At 39.1% G+C, this 17,913-nt stretch overlaps 2 protein-coding genes across 4 annotated transcripts in view; one reads left to right on the forward strand and one right to left on the reverse strand.

The window, feature by feature from the left end:
- Nucleotides 1–6,741, reverse strand: part of LOC140165110 (uncharacterized) — an 83,713-nt gene extending 76,972 nt beyond the window's left edge. Inside the window, exons 1-6 of one of the 3 annotated variants that reach the window (XM_072188538.1) lie at nucleotides 6,518–6,741; nucleotides 5,536–5,744; nucleotides 4,787–4,927; nucleotides 4,320–4,376; nucleotides 3,148–3,304; nucleotides 2,249–2,365 (exon numbers count right to left, since the gene is read on the reverse strand). In XM_072188538.1, coding sequence (XP_072044639.1) covers nucleotides 2,249–2,365; nucleotides 3,148–3,304; nucleotides 4,320–4,376; nucleotides 4,787–4,927; nucleotides 5,536–5,744; nucleotides 6,518–6,520 — 684 coding nt within the window. In that variant the 5' untranslated portion in view covers nucleotides 6,521–6,741. The remainder of the gene's footprint in view (nucleotides 1–2,248; nucleotides 2,366–3,147; nucleotides 3,305–4,319; nucleotides 4,377–4,786; nucleotides 4,928–5,535; nucleotides 5,745–6,517) is intronic. The other 2 variants (XM_072188539.1, XM_072188540.1) reach the window with 2 other exon arrangements.
- Nucleotides 1–17,913, forward strand: part of LOC140165109 (centromere/kinetochore protein zw10 homolog) — a 128,348-nt gene that overhangs the window by 91,436 nt on the left and 18,999 nt on the right. Inside the window, exons 9-11 of the mRNA XM_072188536.1 lie at nucleotides 14,700–14,868; nucleotides 16,348–16,427; nucleotides 17,041–17,104. Of these exons, the coding sequence (XP_072044637.1) occupies nucleotides 14,700–14,868; nucleotides 16,348–16,427; nucleotides 17,041–17,104 (313 nt within the window). The remainder of the gene's footprint in view (nucleotides 1–14,699; nucleotides 14,869–16,347; nucleotides 16,428–17,040; nucleotides 17,105–17,913) is intronic.

Below are 17,913 nucleotides of genomic sequence, written 5' to 3' on the forward strand. Positions count from 1 at the left end.
CGGGTCCCGAACCACTACCATGAGCCAGCAGCCCCAGCATGCGTCCCAGGAGCCAACATCCCAAGGCAAAAACGAGCACACAGGAGACTCCCAGGTCCACATGCCGCCACTACCAACCCACAGGCAGTCGGGATTAGGCCCATGGCCATGCCCCAGAGGGCAGAGCTAGAAGTGCAAAAGTCAGGGGTTTACCCAGTCCGAAAAATTGCACACAAACATTTAAATAGATCAAAAGAAAATAACGATATAAAAATTAATATGAAACTAGATATAGAGAGGAAATAATATGTTATTCATAACCTGCATTGGATGAAGCCCCGACCCCCACCACCGCCCACTCCACCCATCGGAGCACCCACATGGGCCCCAAAACACTACCCACGCGCAGGCAGCACAACATACGCCCCAGGAGCCAACATCCCATAGCAAAAGCAAGCACACAGTCAGGCTCCCAGACCCACATGCCGCCACTACCAACACACAGGCAGCCAGGTAATAGTCCCATGGCCATGCCCCAGGGTGCAGAGCTAGTGGTGCAAAAGTCAGGGGTTCACCCAGTCAGGAAAATTGCACACAAACATTTGAACATTTCAAGATAAAAAAGATATAAAAATGCACCATCCAATTGAGATGAAACAAGATCTAAAGAGAAAATTACATTTTTTCATAACCTGCTTGAAGTTTTTAGTACTAGGTGGAAGGGATTTTTACAAACAACTGGGAGTCTATTCCAGGAAATTGCTCCTCTGTATCTAAAAGTTCTTTTACCAGTGGAAATCCTTATTTTGGGTGGAACTAAGTTACCATGCTCACTACCTATGATTATTATATTATTATTATATTATGAAATCTATCATTATTTATCATTATTTATCTCAATTATATTTATGTATATGAATATAAAATTGTTGAATGGTCATAAATAGCTTAATAAATGGTCCTCATGATCGGGAGGGCAATGCGGAGTCTAATCATTGCTTTGGTGTTGTGTTTTCCTGATGTCTCGAGACAATACCTTTATTGTCATTCTTAAACAGATCTACATCTATGTTTGTGACATTTTTTTATCAAATTCCCTCATGTGCATGAAATTGGAGTGAGTCCTCATTGACCTGTACAAACACAAAATATTGCACCAGCATGTGTGATCTGTGCAATGCATATATGTGACCCCTCGGCACAACTGAGCCCTGAAGTCGCCAATCATCATTTTTGAGATATTCAACCAAAATATTTTGCTTGAAATTAGCTTTAAAATGATGTATATCATGTCTATATTACTTGACATTTAAGTAGTGAAAATCAATAAAACAGTCAATAAATCCTTTGTTTCCTATTGTTTATTGTTAAGTTCGATGGAGCATATCTCAATAATGGCACTGGCGACATCCGGGCTCAGTTGTGCCGAGGGGTCACATATTCTTGCACATCATCGTCATTCGTAGTACGCATATGTATATGCGAGATATGGCTTGGATACAAAGATAAGCCAATCAGATTGCCAAGATTGTTATTGCGGTTTTAGAATGCTGGTCCGCCGGTACCCATTTATACACCTGGGTGGAGAGGAGTAATCAAGATGAAGTGCCTTAGTCAAGGGCACAACACGATGGCATCGCTGGGGCTCGAACCCGTAACCTTCCAATTATGAATCAGAGCCTGTTCCACTTGGCCACCATGCTCCCTTTGTATAAGAGTTCTTCATACAAATAGCCTGTTGGTCTTTACAGTGGAGTGATTTAAATTCTGATGTGTCAAATTTCATGGAATGTCTGTAGACAGGGATTTCTCCATCATGTAAAATGTCTAGAAAGCAAGCACAACAGAACAATATTGAGTTAACATTATGTGACCATACATCCTCACACACAGGTTAAATGCATTACATTTTTAATTGTTAAAGATAGAAATCACATGAAAGTTTAGAATACTGCAATAATGGTCTATTCAAATTGAAATCCACACTCCCCCTGTGGAAGATTTTGGAAATATCGTGCACAGGGGGAGTATGTTTTTCAAATGTAATTGGTCAAGGTTAATCATTTTGAAACCCATACTCCCCCTGTATTATAGCTATAACTTTATCTTCCAGAACTGGAGTGAGCATTTCAAATGGAATCTACCCAATTATCTATTCTATTCAAGACTTATACTCCCTCTATGGAACTTGAGACTTTAGTTAAATCTTCCACAGGGGTAGTGTGGATTTATAGAATAGCCCAATAGGTCTCTACAGTGAACGACTCACCCCTGGAGGCCCAAAACAGCAGTAAAAACAGATAGGTGTTGTTCCGATCACATGATAGCCCTGACGTTCATACAGGTTTCTAGCACGGTTTGTAGTCAACACATCAAGGAATATGGTCTGAAACAACAGAATGGTATAGCGTCAAAAAAGATAGTTAGCATATGTGCTTACTATTGAGTGCTTTTAAAACATGAAGAGCCCCATCCACAAAAGTGTAAAGGGCTTTGAGCAAATCACCAATACACATAGTTATATACAAACTAGTAAACCTGCAAATGTGTGTCTCAACCCCATTAGCTCAGTTGGTAAAGCCCTGGACTTTGGTACAATTTCATGTTTTGAAAAGCGCTTGATAGTAAGCACATATGCAAACTATCAAGTTTTTACGGTACATTGAATGTTTATAAGGGTAAGAATATCTTCATTAGTTGAAATGTGGACTGTTCTATTCAACGAGGCTTCATTTCACTAAATAAGAAAATATTTCTTCCATGAGCCGATTGAAATAATTGTTTCGGTTTATTAACAGGCAAAGGCTTCTTTACATATCAACATATACTTGATAAACTTTTCTGAATTAGGAGAAAAAGAGGGCGCAATGAGGGGCCTCTTTTTTTTTGGACACCCTGTATGATTAGGTTTTTCTTTTTTCCCAATATCTGGAGATGCGTATGTGGTACAGTGGTAGCTAGGGGATAGCAGGGCCGGGGGCTCTCAACCGGATTGAATTTTCAGCACAAAAAGTAGCCAATTTGCATTATTGTTTAATTGTATTTTTTGTAACTGTATTTTCAAAGGAATGTGTTTCTAAAAAATTAACAGAAAAAAACCTGGCCTAGAAAAAAAAAATTGCCAGGTAAAAAAAGTGAGGTAAAACAGTATAAAAAAAGTGAACTCACATGACATTGATGTCGACGGGCCTCATACTCTGCCCTGTCCAACAGCACTTTACCGATGCCCCGCCCTCGGGCGCTGTCATCTACACAAATACAGACCACGCAACACTTCCCTTTCTCCACTGTACCCGCTTCTGTAACACAACCGAAACACCACAACCTGGAAAAGGTATAAGGTTGAAAATGTGGGTGAGCGCTTGATTTGAATAGTGGTTTGTTTGGTAGAAGTTTTCAGGTCTATCTGAATAATCCCGTTTTGAAAACCGGGCTCATAGGGCGGGCCATTGTAACTCGCCAAAAGGGGTGTCAGATTACGAACCCATTTACACCAGAGCCTGAGGTTGATTTTAGTCAAATTTGAACTCGACTTTGTGTGTTAACAGGGTCGCTGCATTTTGAATCTGATTTCAGAAGTTAACTTTACTTCTAAAAATGATGACCCAGAGTAAATTTTGTTGAATTCAAACTTAACTTCAGACTCAACTTTTATAGTGTAAAGGAACGCGAAATTTAAAAGTCAACTTCATATTTCATAATGGTTATATATTTGAAGCACGAGCAAGTGATGGCATGAAAGTCAAATTCACAATAAGGGCTATTTCCAACATTCAAGATATGGTTGCTGCCATTTTGGTCGTAACTCATGTTAACTACCTTTTTTAAACTGAATAACATGAACAGGGACCACGGTGAAATGTGTCCACCCAACTGCAAATCAAGAAAGTTATAGTTCCACAGGTGCAGTGAAATTGGAGCATGTTTTATTTTTGACCTTTTGTATAACCCTATGGGGTCATTTTGAGGGTCAATTTGAGGGTTATAGACTCATGAAGACTGCTTTATTGAAATTTTGAATAATCTATAACTTACACACTAATTATGGGCTACATTATATTGAACGGTATATGAAAAAATGATTTAAGCTTGAATTAAATTCACTAAACGTTCTTCGGAGGTCCAGTACAAATGTCAAGAATACTCTTTTTTTATCAGTTTCAGCACTTTTTTATACAAACAGAAAGTATGATTTGTGTAAATATTTGTGACATTTTTCCATAAATTTAAAAACATGTAGCAGAATGTGTACAGCGGAAGTTTTCAATTTCAAAAACGTTCTTGAAATTTTGAGATTAAAATCGGTTGGTAAATTCAATTCAAGGCCTAGGGTTCTGTACCTGAAGGCGTGCCAGCATCCCAGCTCTCTGAGGTAATCATCATCTTCATCAATCGTGCTATAATATAAATAAGGTTCAATAAAATCAAGTACATGCAGACGTACAGGACATGCTTTTTACATGCAGTCCACCATACACAGTGTCATCGCTTACGACTATCATGTTTTTCAACACGTATATTAAAGTGCAAGCCTTACAATTGGTTTCTATCAAAACCAAAAATCACAGGAGATATTCATCATTTTCAACCCGGGTATCCAATGATATATTGTCTGAAAATCAATACATGTGTATTGGCGCGCATAGCAGTTACACGTGTATTGATTAGTTTCCCTGCCTGTACAATATAATTATTTACCAGGCGTTGTTGCTGTGCCATACGCAGATGACCCTTGTGTTACTAATAATTTCAGAATTATACATTAATAAATTCACTGTGACTTTTGGGACAATTGAGATGAACTTACTTGCAGGTCTTGTCCCCGTGAAACTTCAGTTGTATAAACCCGACTGGCACACCCTCTAACTCGGCAATCAGGGTTCTTTGGTAGAAGGCTGGGTCCTGCCCCCTGTTATTGGCCGACGCTAACTTTACTACAATAGGCACCCTGAAATACAACCAGAAGGCTCATCAAATGGGAGTGGAATGTCAACGCGGCACTTTGCACACGGAAGCGAATAGGCTTCACATGGGGAGTCTCGCCGGGATTCTCGGAAGCCTTGAACGGACACAGAATCGTATCGAGAGCCTCACAACCCGGAGACAGATAAACAGGCCTTCACATGGAGACCTAACATTCCCAGGGATGACAGGTGCGATAAATGGGAAACCTCTTATTTTCGGTGGACGCTTGCATTGTCATGGAGAGCCTCCTCACATGCCGGGGATAGATACAGGCATCACATGGCAGCAAGACAAACTCCGCGTCACATGGGGAGCCTCACACGCCAGAGACAGACAGAGCGGCACGTGTGGAGACTTACATGCCAGGGATAGACAAGGCATCACATTGGAGTTTTACATGCACGGGAAGGATAGGGCATCACATGTGGAGTCTCATGTGTTGCTAGGAATGGACACGGCATCATATGGCCCATTTACTGTTGAGCTTACAATTTGTAATATTAATGTCAATTTAAGCGTAAAAACCCATCCAAGCAAATTTCCACCTGCTTGAGATTTGATTATCAAACTTAAATACAAAATATATCTTACTTCTGTTCTGTCACATTGTACACCATTTTCGCCCTGAATGCCTCAATCACTAGCTTTCCGGCGAACTCCGCATCTGCGGTCGTGTCCTGTAGGGGACGTACCGTTACCCCATTTATGGGTGTGGACCCGGGGGCTGGCGGATTACTCTCCGGCTGTGATGTCACTACTGGGCTGAAGTCATTGGTTAACTTTTCATGAGACATTGTTGACTGTAAAAGAAAATAAATGTGTATATATTGTTGACTGTGTGTAAGAGAATTTGTTATAATTTGTTAGCTATTAAATGTTAGAATGTGCTTTAAGCTATCAAAACCACACTCATAAGATCTACAAACATCCCAAGTTTTATTACATCTAAATAACATAATCAAGATAATGTACAAGTTATAGTCCCGCGTATGTAGGGCTGTTAAGACCCCCTTTTTCAGCATCGCTGTCACCCAAAGACCCCATATTTATTTACGAACACATGCTCTGTCACCCAAAGACCCCCTATTTTTCCATTTGATCTGTCACCCAAAGACCCTTACAAGTTCAATTTGACCAGCAACTTTCATTTATCACTGATTTTGTTACTTATTTTGAAAAAACAATGAAATTTGAAGCCATTTAGAACTAGAAAGTTGATTTTCGAGGTTTCTGAGGCGCTGTTTCGGTTCTTACCCAAAGATTCCATTTAAAAAAAGGTTGTGTTCTCACCCAATGACCCCTTATTTTTTACATTTTGCTCTCACCGAATGCCAAAAATCATGCTCTCACCCAATGACCCCATATTTTTTACATCTTGCTCTCACCGAATGCCCCTTAGTGCGAAAGTGCCAGCCCTACACCTATATCCATTTCAAATTGAAGTGCCCCGGGTTATAGTATTGGTACAATGTATTGTTTTCACAATACATGTATTACTATACAAAATTGTAGTCAACAAAATTGTACATTATGAAAATTCAATAGAATTTAGATAAACAAACTTAATACTAACCATAAGTAGACCCAGATCAGGGGAAGTCACATAGACATCATATAATCGTGTACCACAGCCTCAAAATGACCAATGCCTGGTGCACCCATCTTGTAAATAAATAAATTAATTGAACTGTGCACTGTACATGTTATTGTATGTGTGTGTTCAACTTGAACTTGAACATGCTCATTGCACAATAGTGTCATTTACCATGTTGTTCTGTGGTGAACAGGATTGCCATAAAGGGTCAGTCAAATAATCTGCAAGTCATGCACTCAATTTTACTGAACCATGAAATAATGGTCTCGGCATATATGGCCGAATAAAAAAAAATACATGTTTAGCATCCGGTTTTTGAAAAATAGAAGGAGGGGCTTTTTTTTTGTTGTTGAAAAATGCTGGAAAACCCTCTATTTGGTCTGCTTTTGCATACACACTGCATACCTGGGAAAAGGAGGAGGCCTGTTTTATTTTGTTTTTCTGGTATGTTAGGCCCCTATACTGATCACAAAGCTTTCCTGATGTGATTCTTATACATTTGCAAGGCTATAGTTAAGGCTTCAGAACTTCTCAAAAATCTTTATTAAAAAGATATAACTGAAATTTTAGAAAATAAAAATAAAATTAAAAGAATCTTCAAAAAAGGAAGCAGAGGGGAGGCTAAACATATTTGTTTTTTTTTTACTCAGCCTATATTAGTAGTCTTACTTCTAACATTTGAGTCTTCTTAAAATGCCAAGGAGGTATGACCCCCCAGGTGGTGTCTCATTAAAGAGAAAACAATATAGTGGGTGACACTCATCATAAAACCTGGGTCAATATTCATATTTTGGGTCCTTTTCATGTCTCGAAATGTCAAAATGGTATGGTTGGAGTCAAATGAAAGAGAAATAAGTAGAAAATTATGATTAAATAAATCATCCCACTGGGGTGACAAATGAAAGAAATAAGTAAAGAATATAATAAAAATATTCTCACACCCAGGGGTGACACTCAACATAAGAGCCTGGTCAATAATTTCATTTTGGGTCTTTTTCATATCTCGAAATGCCAAGGAGGTACAAGCTGTATCAAAATGATTGGTACCCATCAATTTTCATCGATAATGGATGAGCCTGACACATCAAAATTCAATATCAGATCCAAATAATTTGTAGATTAATTGTAAAACAAGTCATAAACTATACATTCTGAACATTTCAAGGGTATCCAATGTTGCATTTGGAAGAGGCAGGCTTTAAAAAAACATCAAAATTTATGGGTACCGATCATTTTGATACACCCTGTATGACCCTAAAGTGGTGTCAAATGAAAGATAAAGAATTAAAAGTTGAGACTATAAATCTTGCTAGGAGGAAGCGCCGACTGTATAGAGCTAGCCGTAAAGCTCCTGATAACTATAATAAATGGAACCAATATAAGAAGTGTCGTAATAAACTCAAGTCTCAGGTTAGAAAGGATTATTACAATTATCTCAAAGATATTTCTGCTGACAACTCGAACTACGGCGCAAAATTTTGGTCCTTTGTGCGTGCATCCAAGGCCAAACAATGTGCCACATCTTTTAAAGATGGGGATATTTTTATTACAGACCCCACAATTATTGCTACTAACTTTAACACCTTTTTTAGTTCAAATTTTACAGATGTAGACTCCGATGTTGATACCACCTGTGATGGACACGTTGGCTCACCTCTAGTGGCCATCAGTACTGACGCTAATGAGATATTTCAGCTTATCAATCGTTTAAAGTCAGGTAAGGCCCCGGGCCTGATGGTATTACATCTACCATGTTAAAATTACTGCTGGTCAAGTTGCGATGCCACTTACCCTGCTTTTCAATTTATCTCTTAGCGAAGGTAGAATTCCTGATGACTGGAGGAGAGCCAACGTAGTGCCAATTCACAAAGCTGGTGATATTTCAAGTATTAAAAATTATAGGCCTATCTCATTGTGTTCTGTGGTTGGCAAACTGCTGGAGAGGGTGGTTACTGGCCGTATGGTCAAGTACATGCGTAATGTTGGCCTGATTTCTCATCAGCAACATGGTTTTGTTTCTGGTCGGTCATGTACCACTCTTCTCAGTTCTGTTTGCTATCATTGGGCTCAGATTCTTGATGAAAGATCACCTCCTGATGTAGATGTCATTTTTCTTGATTGGAGCAAAGCTTTTGACAAAGTGAGTCATCAAATTCTTTTAAAAAAGCTGCACCATTATGGCATTTGTGGCCCTTTGTGGCATTGGATTTCATCCTTTCTTATGAATCGTTCTCAGTGTGTCCAATTTAGGGGGGCTTCATCCGGATGGATCCCTGTTCAATCAGGGGTCCCCCAAGGCTCGGTCTTGGGTCCTCTTTTATTCAATTTGTTTGTTTTGGATTTACCAAACTATGTGCAATCATCTCTTCCACAATATGCGGATGACACACTTCTTTACAGGCCTATCCGTTCTGAAAATGACATCAACATCATACAAGGTGATCTTGATGATATTACTTATTGGTGTCAAATCAATAAAATGTCTTTAAATCCTGATAAATGCAAAGTTATGCGTCTAAGTAGGAGAGTTGGTGTTGCGCATCGCAGTCCCTCTTATAATATTCTCAACTCGCCTTTGGGTGTTGTGCAAAGCTACAAATATTTGGGTATTATCATTTCTTCTAATCTGAAATGGGGGGATCACATTAAGCATATTACTTCCAGGGCTTCAAGGCTCCTTGGTTTCATCAGACGTCTTGTTCGCTGTAATGATGCTGATATCCTTGTTAGGCTCTACATTCTTGAATACGGGGCCCCAGCTTGGATTCCACATCAGTCTGGTCATCTTAAAAAACTTGAAAATATTCAGAAGCGGTTAGCACGCTCTTGTATCCCTGCACCTAGGGGCGAGTTGTCTTATAATGAGCGCCTCCAAAGACTTAGTCTCACCTCACTGGAGAACAGATATACATATCTTGCCATTGCCTATGTAACCAAGTGTCTCTGTGGTGTGTACGATGTTGATCCCTTCAAATATATCAAGATTAATTTGCGTCATGCAGACACTCTCAAGTTTCATCATTCATATGCCAGAACTGACAGTTTTAAATTCACAGTTTTTAATAGATTTCCTGTTTATTTTGACAATTTACCCTCTTATGTCAAGGACCAGCTCTTGATGAGTCTTCCTAGTTTTTTACAAGGTACAAAAAACATTTAAATGAAATCAGCTGGCAGGTCCAGAACTAATCCTGATTTCTTTTTTACCTTTTTGGGTGCAATAACTGTAATTTTCCTTTATGTACTTTTGTATTTTTGTTCTTTTTATAATTTTACTTAATATTTTATTTACATTTTTAGATGTTCATATGAGCTGCCTGGCCTGGTGGGAGTTTTGCTCTTCATCCTGGGGGGGGGGGTCTCTCAGCCCTTTTTGTTGTTTTGTGTTTGTAGAGAGCCATACGGTTAGCCACTTTGAAAGTTGACTTTTTGTCACTGTTTGGCTTTTCCTGCCAGGGTTCTCTTGTTTTCCGTCCTGTTTTGTTAATCTGTTGCTCGACCCACCCTCCCGGGGTTGGTGCTATATGCCCAGCAGGCCATGTTGCTCAATTCCCATATGTGTACATCCATATCGGGGCGGTGCGCTTGTCGGTTGCTGCATGTGTCTCGTTTCGCATGATAGCTGGGGGTGGGTGCCGGGCTTGTCTCGGGTGGGGGGTCGCCGGGCCGTCCACGGGTCGCATGGTTTGGGAATACGTTTCTGTATTCCTGAATCAGGTGACTTCGGTATGGCTTGGGGTGGCTTAGGCTTGGGACGGGTCTGGTATTCGTCCCTGGCTGTTTATGTGGAATGGAACGTGTATGGCGGCCGACGGGTGCCTCGTTTTGATGGGGATGTACACATATGTAGTGCTTATATACATGTAGTACTATTGGTGAATTTTGCTTTGGGGGTTCGGTAGTTTGCTTTTGGATGTCTCATCTTCCGGTCGCGGGACGGCAGTGGTGATGCTGGGCTGGCGGCAGTCCTACTCTCGTTCGGAGTGTGCGGACTTTGCGGTGGTTGGTCATATGCAGGATTTGGTGAGTGTGTCCCTTCATCACCGTTATTGGCGTTAGCATCCATTCGATGCTTTGGTTTTGATGTGAAGCGTGATCTGTCATGGCGGACTTGTTTATGAGGGGAGTTGACCACTAGGTCATGTGTGTGGCTGGCTGCTGTGGGGAGCTGTGCGCTCAGGAGATGGGGGTGGGACGTCTGGAGAGGGAGTGAATTGTTGTACTTGTGAAGCGGTTTTTCATTGGTATGTCGTCTAACAGTCCTGATGTACTTATTCAAGGGCTCATATTTAATCTTTTTAAATATCTAATTGTTTTTGATGTAGTACTTATAAATGTGCAATATATGTATTTTATAATGTTTTTCTGGCGAATAAAATGAAATGAAATGAAATGAAATGAAAGATATAATGAACATAATTTCCCCACCTCCTCATAAGGCCTAGGTTAATATTCATTGGTCCTTTTCATATCTCGAAATGCCGATAACCCCCGAGTGGTTTTAAATAAAAGAGAAAAAAGGTAAAGAATATAATTGACTACCCAAATCTTCAAAGAATGTTGGAGAAGATGCAGCTTGACTGTGATTCCAACTGAACCAGAACCAGAACCAGAATTGAAATAATCCTCCACTCGGGGTTATGCTCAGAATAAGACTGATTTTAGGTCCTTTTAATTTCTTGAAATGCCAAGGAGGTGGTGTCAAATGAAAGAGAAAAAAAGAAAATAATATCATCAAAATATTTTCCCCACAAGGGTTGACACTCATCATATTAAAGACCCAGGTCAATATTCATATTTTGGGTCTTTTCTACATTAAATATCTCAAAAACAAAACAAAAGTGTGACGTCAGGGTTGTGTTTACATGAAAGAAAAATAGTGTGAAACATGTGACAGTGGTATACCACAATATACTGCCAAAGCCCCATGGTTTAGCTATTGTGCAGTAACCGCTAGTTTCTCTTAACCAAAAGTTTAACCTGGGTATGTATGTTACACCCTGTATAATTCATACACACATTTTATTATTAACATTTTATGTTACCATATTCTCAGGGCTGTCAATTCTCACGCATTGGCCGTGAGTCTCACGCATTGGCTCACTTTCTCACGGTCTCACGCCAAGGTAGTATAATCTCACGACTAGGTAGTAAATCTCACGCAAAAAGCTTGAAAATGAGTAAAAATGAGTAAAATCTCACGCATCGTCATGAATAATTTGTTGTTCCTACCCCCCCACGCTTTACACATTCTCAAGCGCCGTGGCTCAAATAGTCATGGTTCAAAACGAACATTGGAGTCGGCAAATCCCGGTATGCCTCTGTCTCACGCAAAGCAATTCCAACTAGTGGCAAATGGTGGTCATAGACCACAAACCTAGCTGTGGCTTGTTGGTGTTGTGGAGGTATCTGACCCCTGCAAAATGTTCCAAAAATATTTCCCTGGTCATGAGGTTTGTTGTCATCGAGTTTGAGTCCCGTGCTCCTTACAGATGTCCAGAAAATGCAATTCTAAGATTTGACCCCAGATGACCTTTGACCTGACCCCTGCAAAATGTTCCAAAAATATTCACCTGGTCATCAAGTTTGTTGTCACGCAATTCTAAGATTTGACCCCAGATGACCTTTGACCCCTTGCAAGATGTTCAATAATGTTCCCCTGGTCATCAGGTTTGTTGTCACCGAGAGTGAGCCCTATACCTCTTACAGATGTCCACAGATAATAACTCTAAGATTTAGCCCGGATGACCTTTGACCTGACCCCTTCAAATTGTTCCACCGAGTTTGAGCTTTGAACCCCTTACAGATGTCCAGATAATGAAATTCTAAGATTTGACCTCTGCATGACCTTTGACCTGAACCCTGCAAATGTATCAAAATTTTCCTCAGGTCATGAAGTTGGTTGTCACCAAGTTTGAGCCCCATACCCCTTACAGATTTCCAGAAAATGCATTTCTAAGATTTGACCTCTGCATGACCTATGACCTGACCCCTGTAAAATGTTCCCCTGGTCATGAGATTTGTTGTCAATGAGTTTGAGCCACATATCCCTTACATATGTCCAGATAATGCAATTGTAAGATTTTACCCCTTTAATGACCTTTGACCCCAATTATGTGTACAAGTTATAGGCACTGGGTATAGTTAATGCATATGTGCAAGTGACGTCATTGTGCTATGTAATTTGTGGTAGAAGAAGCATTTGAAGGTATTTGGTTATATACCTGTAATGCCCCTTAATGACCTTTGAACCCAATTCTGTTTACTCACTATGGGCACTGGGTATAGCCGATGCTTATGGTCAAGTGAGCGTCATTGTAGAATGTTACATGTAGGAGAAGAAGAATTTTTAGCTGAAATCACATTTTTAGCCTATTTGACCCTTCTGTAACCTTTAACCTACTAAAAGTCAGGTGACGTGTATGGTCGTGGTCAATGATGGTTGTGATCAAGTTAGGTCAAAATCGGTCAAAGCATGTCTGAGCTAGAGCAAAAAATGTGCAATGTGTTGCCAGAAGAAAGAATGGATAGCATTACAGTACCTAGCTGGGGGGGGGGGGGGTGTAAACCCCCCAGCTAGGTAAAAACTTGACAGCCCTGATAGTATCCTTATATTGTCAGCTTTTTAATTATGTTTACTTCATGTCAATCGGATGTATAGAATAAAACTTTTGTCCACGATCTGAGTTGATGACTTTCATGCAAAGCGTACCAATTATTTACCAACAAAAGTTGATGGTCATTTCAAGGTCATCAAGGGGTCATCTGAGGTTAATATAACTCACCAGAGGGGGATTTCTTGTAGTAAATTTTATTAATTTCTCTTGTTATCATTATGGGAGCATGTGTGGCCGAGTGGATAAGGCGCCTGACTCATAATCCATAGGTTGCGAGTTCGAGCCCTGCTCGGCCAACGTGTTGTGTCCTTGGGCAAAGCACTTTATCCTCATTGCCTACTGGGGGATGCGGTTGGGTTGAACATAAACTGGTCCCAAAAAGTAACTTACCAGGTAAGAAATTCGTCTGTCAAGTTCAAACGACAAATCGTATTATACTGAATAGCATATGAGTGGAAGCGGTGTACATTTACTGTGAGTTTGACACCTCATTTGTGTAAACAGATCAAAACTTTTGAAGTTATGCTCATTTGAACAAGCCTACTATCAAATTTGAAAGTTGCAGGTCCGCCCCAATGAATTCACACAATAAACAGACACATGAAAGGATGTTCAGAACTTTTAACAATAGGAAAGTTAGTCATGCAAAAAGAAGAAGAGGAGAGCACTGATTACACCTGTATACTGCCAACCATCTCAAGTGGTATGAGTGCAACTTTCATTCCAGTGGATAGGTTCGGTTAAATAAGCATAACTTCAAAAATACTCATCCGTTTGCAACAAATGAGGTGTCAAAATTGCGTAAATTAACACTGCTTCCACTCATATCCCATTTAGTGTAACACAATTTGTCGTTTGAATTTGACAGACAAATTTCTTACCTGGTAAGTTTCTTTTTTGGAGCAGTTTAGATAGTGATGGTCTATGGGTTGGATTGGATGTTTGTATAGTTGTTTGTTTCAGTGTTGCAATATTGGCGCTAATTAATTATTAAGCTGCTGCCTGCAAATTGCATTGTGTCTGTTTAGGTGTGTTTAATGTACAATTCTAGCAATTTGACCTGCGGGTCACCATTGATTTTTGATTTGATTTGTTCAGGTTCTGACAACCCTGGATAACCCAAGAAAGCCTCTATTGAAGCTTATTTCCATTGGGGGTCCATTTGAACACCGGGACGGGTTGGGAACAGTCAGGGGTTAACACCCTACTCTTTTCGAAACTAGCTGCGAAATACATGTACAGGTATGGCTCTCTGCACACGGGACCGACGGCTTAACGTACCCTCCGAAGGACGGAGTACTTTCATGATTCATTTACCCAATTCTAACTGAACCATGGGGAGAGCGGAATTCTGAAAATTAATCTACAGAAGTTGCCAATTAATTTCAGACTTTTTTTTTCCAAGTCAATATCCCAGCAAATTGCCACCGCCGGGAATTGAACCCGGGACCTTATGCACTAAAGGCAAGTACCCTAACCATTGAGCCACGCTCTCCCATTAGAGTTTGTAATAAAAACCTTCCTTTTTATTGTTATTATTGCAGGAGAGTGAAATAGTACTACGATGCAAGAAGTCATCATCTGGTCAAGATCACAATGAGCCCATGGTAGTGTACAGCAATCTCAAAGTCCTTCTAGGATTCATGAAGTCACCTCTATTGGATACAGTCGTTCAGTCACAACAAGAAAATGTCAAGATCAGCACACTGCTAGGTAAGTTAACCTGAGATACCATAAACAAAACTGTTTTTGAGATATTAAGAAAAAACTTAATATTTGGATAAGTTTTATAGGCAGAATGTTTTTATCTTCAGGGGACCTTTAATAGATAAACATGCAATATTACATACATTCAAAATTATATATGATGTTTCCATGGCTTAATACAGGTCTTAATACGATCTGGAGTTGGGCCCTTCTTCCACTAATATACTGCAAGTGTCAGTTCCGTAAGCAGATGTGTTATAAATAGCTACAGAAATTTGGTAATTATCCATTAATTGCACAAATAGAAGCATGTAATATGTTAGCAAGAAAGTTTATTGTAGTGAAAAGCAGATTTCATGGATGAACAGAATTCCTCTTTAATCCAATATTTGTGGAAGAAGGGCCCAACTCCATGAAGTTGGACCTTTCTTCCATGAAAACCATGACTAAGTGTATGTGGAAGACTATTTAGAGAGTGGATTTTGGCTCATCTTTCACACACAAGGAAGAACAATCTGCTGACAATAAAATGCTGGGTCTAACTCATTTTTGTAAAAAATTGGAGTTGGGCCCTTCTTCCACTCAGGTATTCATATGTATGTAATATAAAGTAAGCACCGGATAAAAACATCATTTTGGAAACCAATAAATGCACCACGATTTTCCAAAAAACGCAAAAAAAAAAGTGATTTCCCCCCCAAAATGCAAAAAATAATTATTTGTAATTTATAGACCCTAAATTGTTATTGGAGGCTGGAACTGAGAAATACTACTAAAAAAAAAAGTTAGAAATTCTGAGATTTGTTTTCAAAGCTGGATAAAGTTGTACATTTTCATTACTTTTGCTTCTATTGAACAGCTAGCAATGCATGTTAATTCAATATGTCCCTGGCTGTTCAATAGAAGCAACAGTAATTAAAATGTACAACTTTATCCAGCTTTGAAAAAAAAAAAATCTCAGAATTTTGTAACTTTGTAATTTGAAAAAACGCAATTACACCCAAAAAATGCAATTGCGGCCCGAATACCACAATCGTGTTTTCCTCCGTTGTTTAATATTTAAACACTATTCTTCATTTGCTAATATTCCATGACCCATCTTGATCAAGGTAGCACAGTATGCTATGGAAAGAAAAATGCTACATATCACTAAACATGACAAAGTAAAGAATGTTGAAATACGAGACAAAACAAATCACAAGATATCATTGAAAGGATCAAAGAGGCAAAGTAGAGATGGGCGGGTCACATAGCTCGTAGAGACGACAATAGATGGACAAAGAGGTTAACGGAATGGCAGCCAAGAACAGGAAAGAGAAGAAGGGGAAGACAACAAAAGATGGTGTGATGATCTCACATCCTATATGGGTTTCACTTTTATAACTTATTTGAACATATTTCAATTTATTATCATTGATACGATGTAGTGTAAGTGACCATGTTTAAAATTGTGTTCATTTTTTGATGTATATTTCTTTCTTGTAGGTTGCCTTATTTGGAAAGACATAGCTGATTTATTGATCTCTAAGTGTCTTGTTCATTCCATACCAACTACAAGCTCACAAGTAAGTAATATCAAATACGAAACCTGTTCCCGTCGGGCTCCCTTTCAGTACGAAATCACCATCAGTCAGAACCACTGCTAGTTCAAATTTTTAGGGTTAGGTTTAGGTTGATTAGGGTTAGCGTTAGGTAAGCTTAAAATTCAGAATAGCAGTGGTTCGGACTGACGGGGTGTACCCTTCCCACCAAATGAGAGGAAAATTACCCAATTTTATAAAGTTATAATATCCAGATTCAATTTCTCTGGATCATATGCTTTAAAATGATATAGGTCTATAAATTGTCAGGGTTGGTCCCTCACTTGGTCGTCAATAGTCAATATTTCAATCCACATGGATTCTGGCAACGGCATTTTATGAGAATCATTTAATCTCCTTCATGTGTGTAGGCTCAAAAAATCTTCAAGAATTACTATAGCCACGCACAAATCGGTTAAGAAGAATTTATGTGAGAATGGATTCTCGGATTTGTGCCTGGGAGTGCGAGAATCAGCCATGGAATAATTTGATTCTGGCTAGTTATCTATTGTGTGGACTTTGAAAATGAGAAAACAAGCAAGAAATAAGTCACTAATGCTTGCCAAAATTCTTTTTTAATAATTCCTCTTCATTCCAGCTCGAAAAGTACAAAGCAGTTATCGAAGCAACACAAGAATTTGAGAAGTACTTGCAGCAAATTGGTAAGAATGTTGATAAGATCATTTCAAGCATGACAATTACTTAATTAGCTCTCTGGGTATAAGCTGGTGCATTTTAAAATGTTATGATGGAATGATTGAAAGATATCAGGTGAGAATTCTCAATGTGAAATATTGGTGCAAAAGAAAGCAATTATGAAGGAAAGGTCAAAAGAATTGAAACTGGAGTTTAGACCATGCATCCCTTGTTTATATTTCGTCAAGATTTTTTAAAGTGCTAAATAGGTAGAATGTGGAAGCTTTATGAGCAGAAATTGTACTCTTTATCCTAGTTTGGGTCCTTGTGAGCTACAATTGAAGTAATCCAACAACTCATTGGGCTATTCCATATAAAATTCACACTCCCCTTGTGGCAGATTTTGGAAATATGTTCCACAAGGGGGATATGAATTTCAAATGGAATTAGCATAATAGACAACTCCATTTGATTTTTCATACACCCTCTGAGAAAGATTCAACCTGAATTTTCCACAGAGGGAGGGAGAGTTTCAAATGGAGCTGCTAATGTGTTCACTCCATTGAAATTTATACTCCCCCTGTGAAACAGATTTCCAGAATCTTCCACAGGGGTAGTGTGGATTTTAAATGGAATAGCTAGTTTCTCTAGCCTGTACTACAAAACAATTTTTTAGGACATTAAAACTTGAGAAGGAATACAGTTGATAATATATTGTCTGAAAGGTTACAATAATTAGACACAAATCTGACTTTCTTTTTGTTTTGTGGCTTTCAGATTTTACATAATTCAACTTTTATTCTCAACTTTCATCTTTAATAAGATGTATGCAACA

This window comes from Amphiura filiformis, chromosome 11 (genome assembly GCF_039555335.1).
Source record: "Amphiura filiformis chromosome 11, Afil_fr2py, whole genome shotgun sequence".
Lineage (NCBI taxonomy): Eukaryota > Metazoa > Echinodermata > Ophiuroidea > Amphilepidida > Amphiuridae > Amphiura > Amphiura filiformis.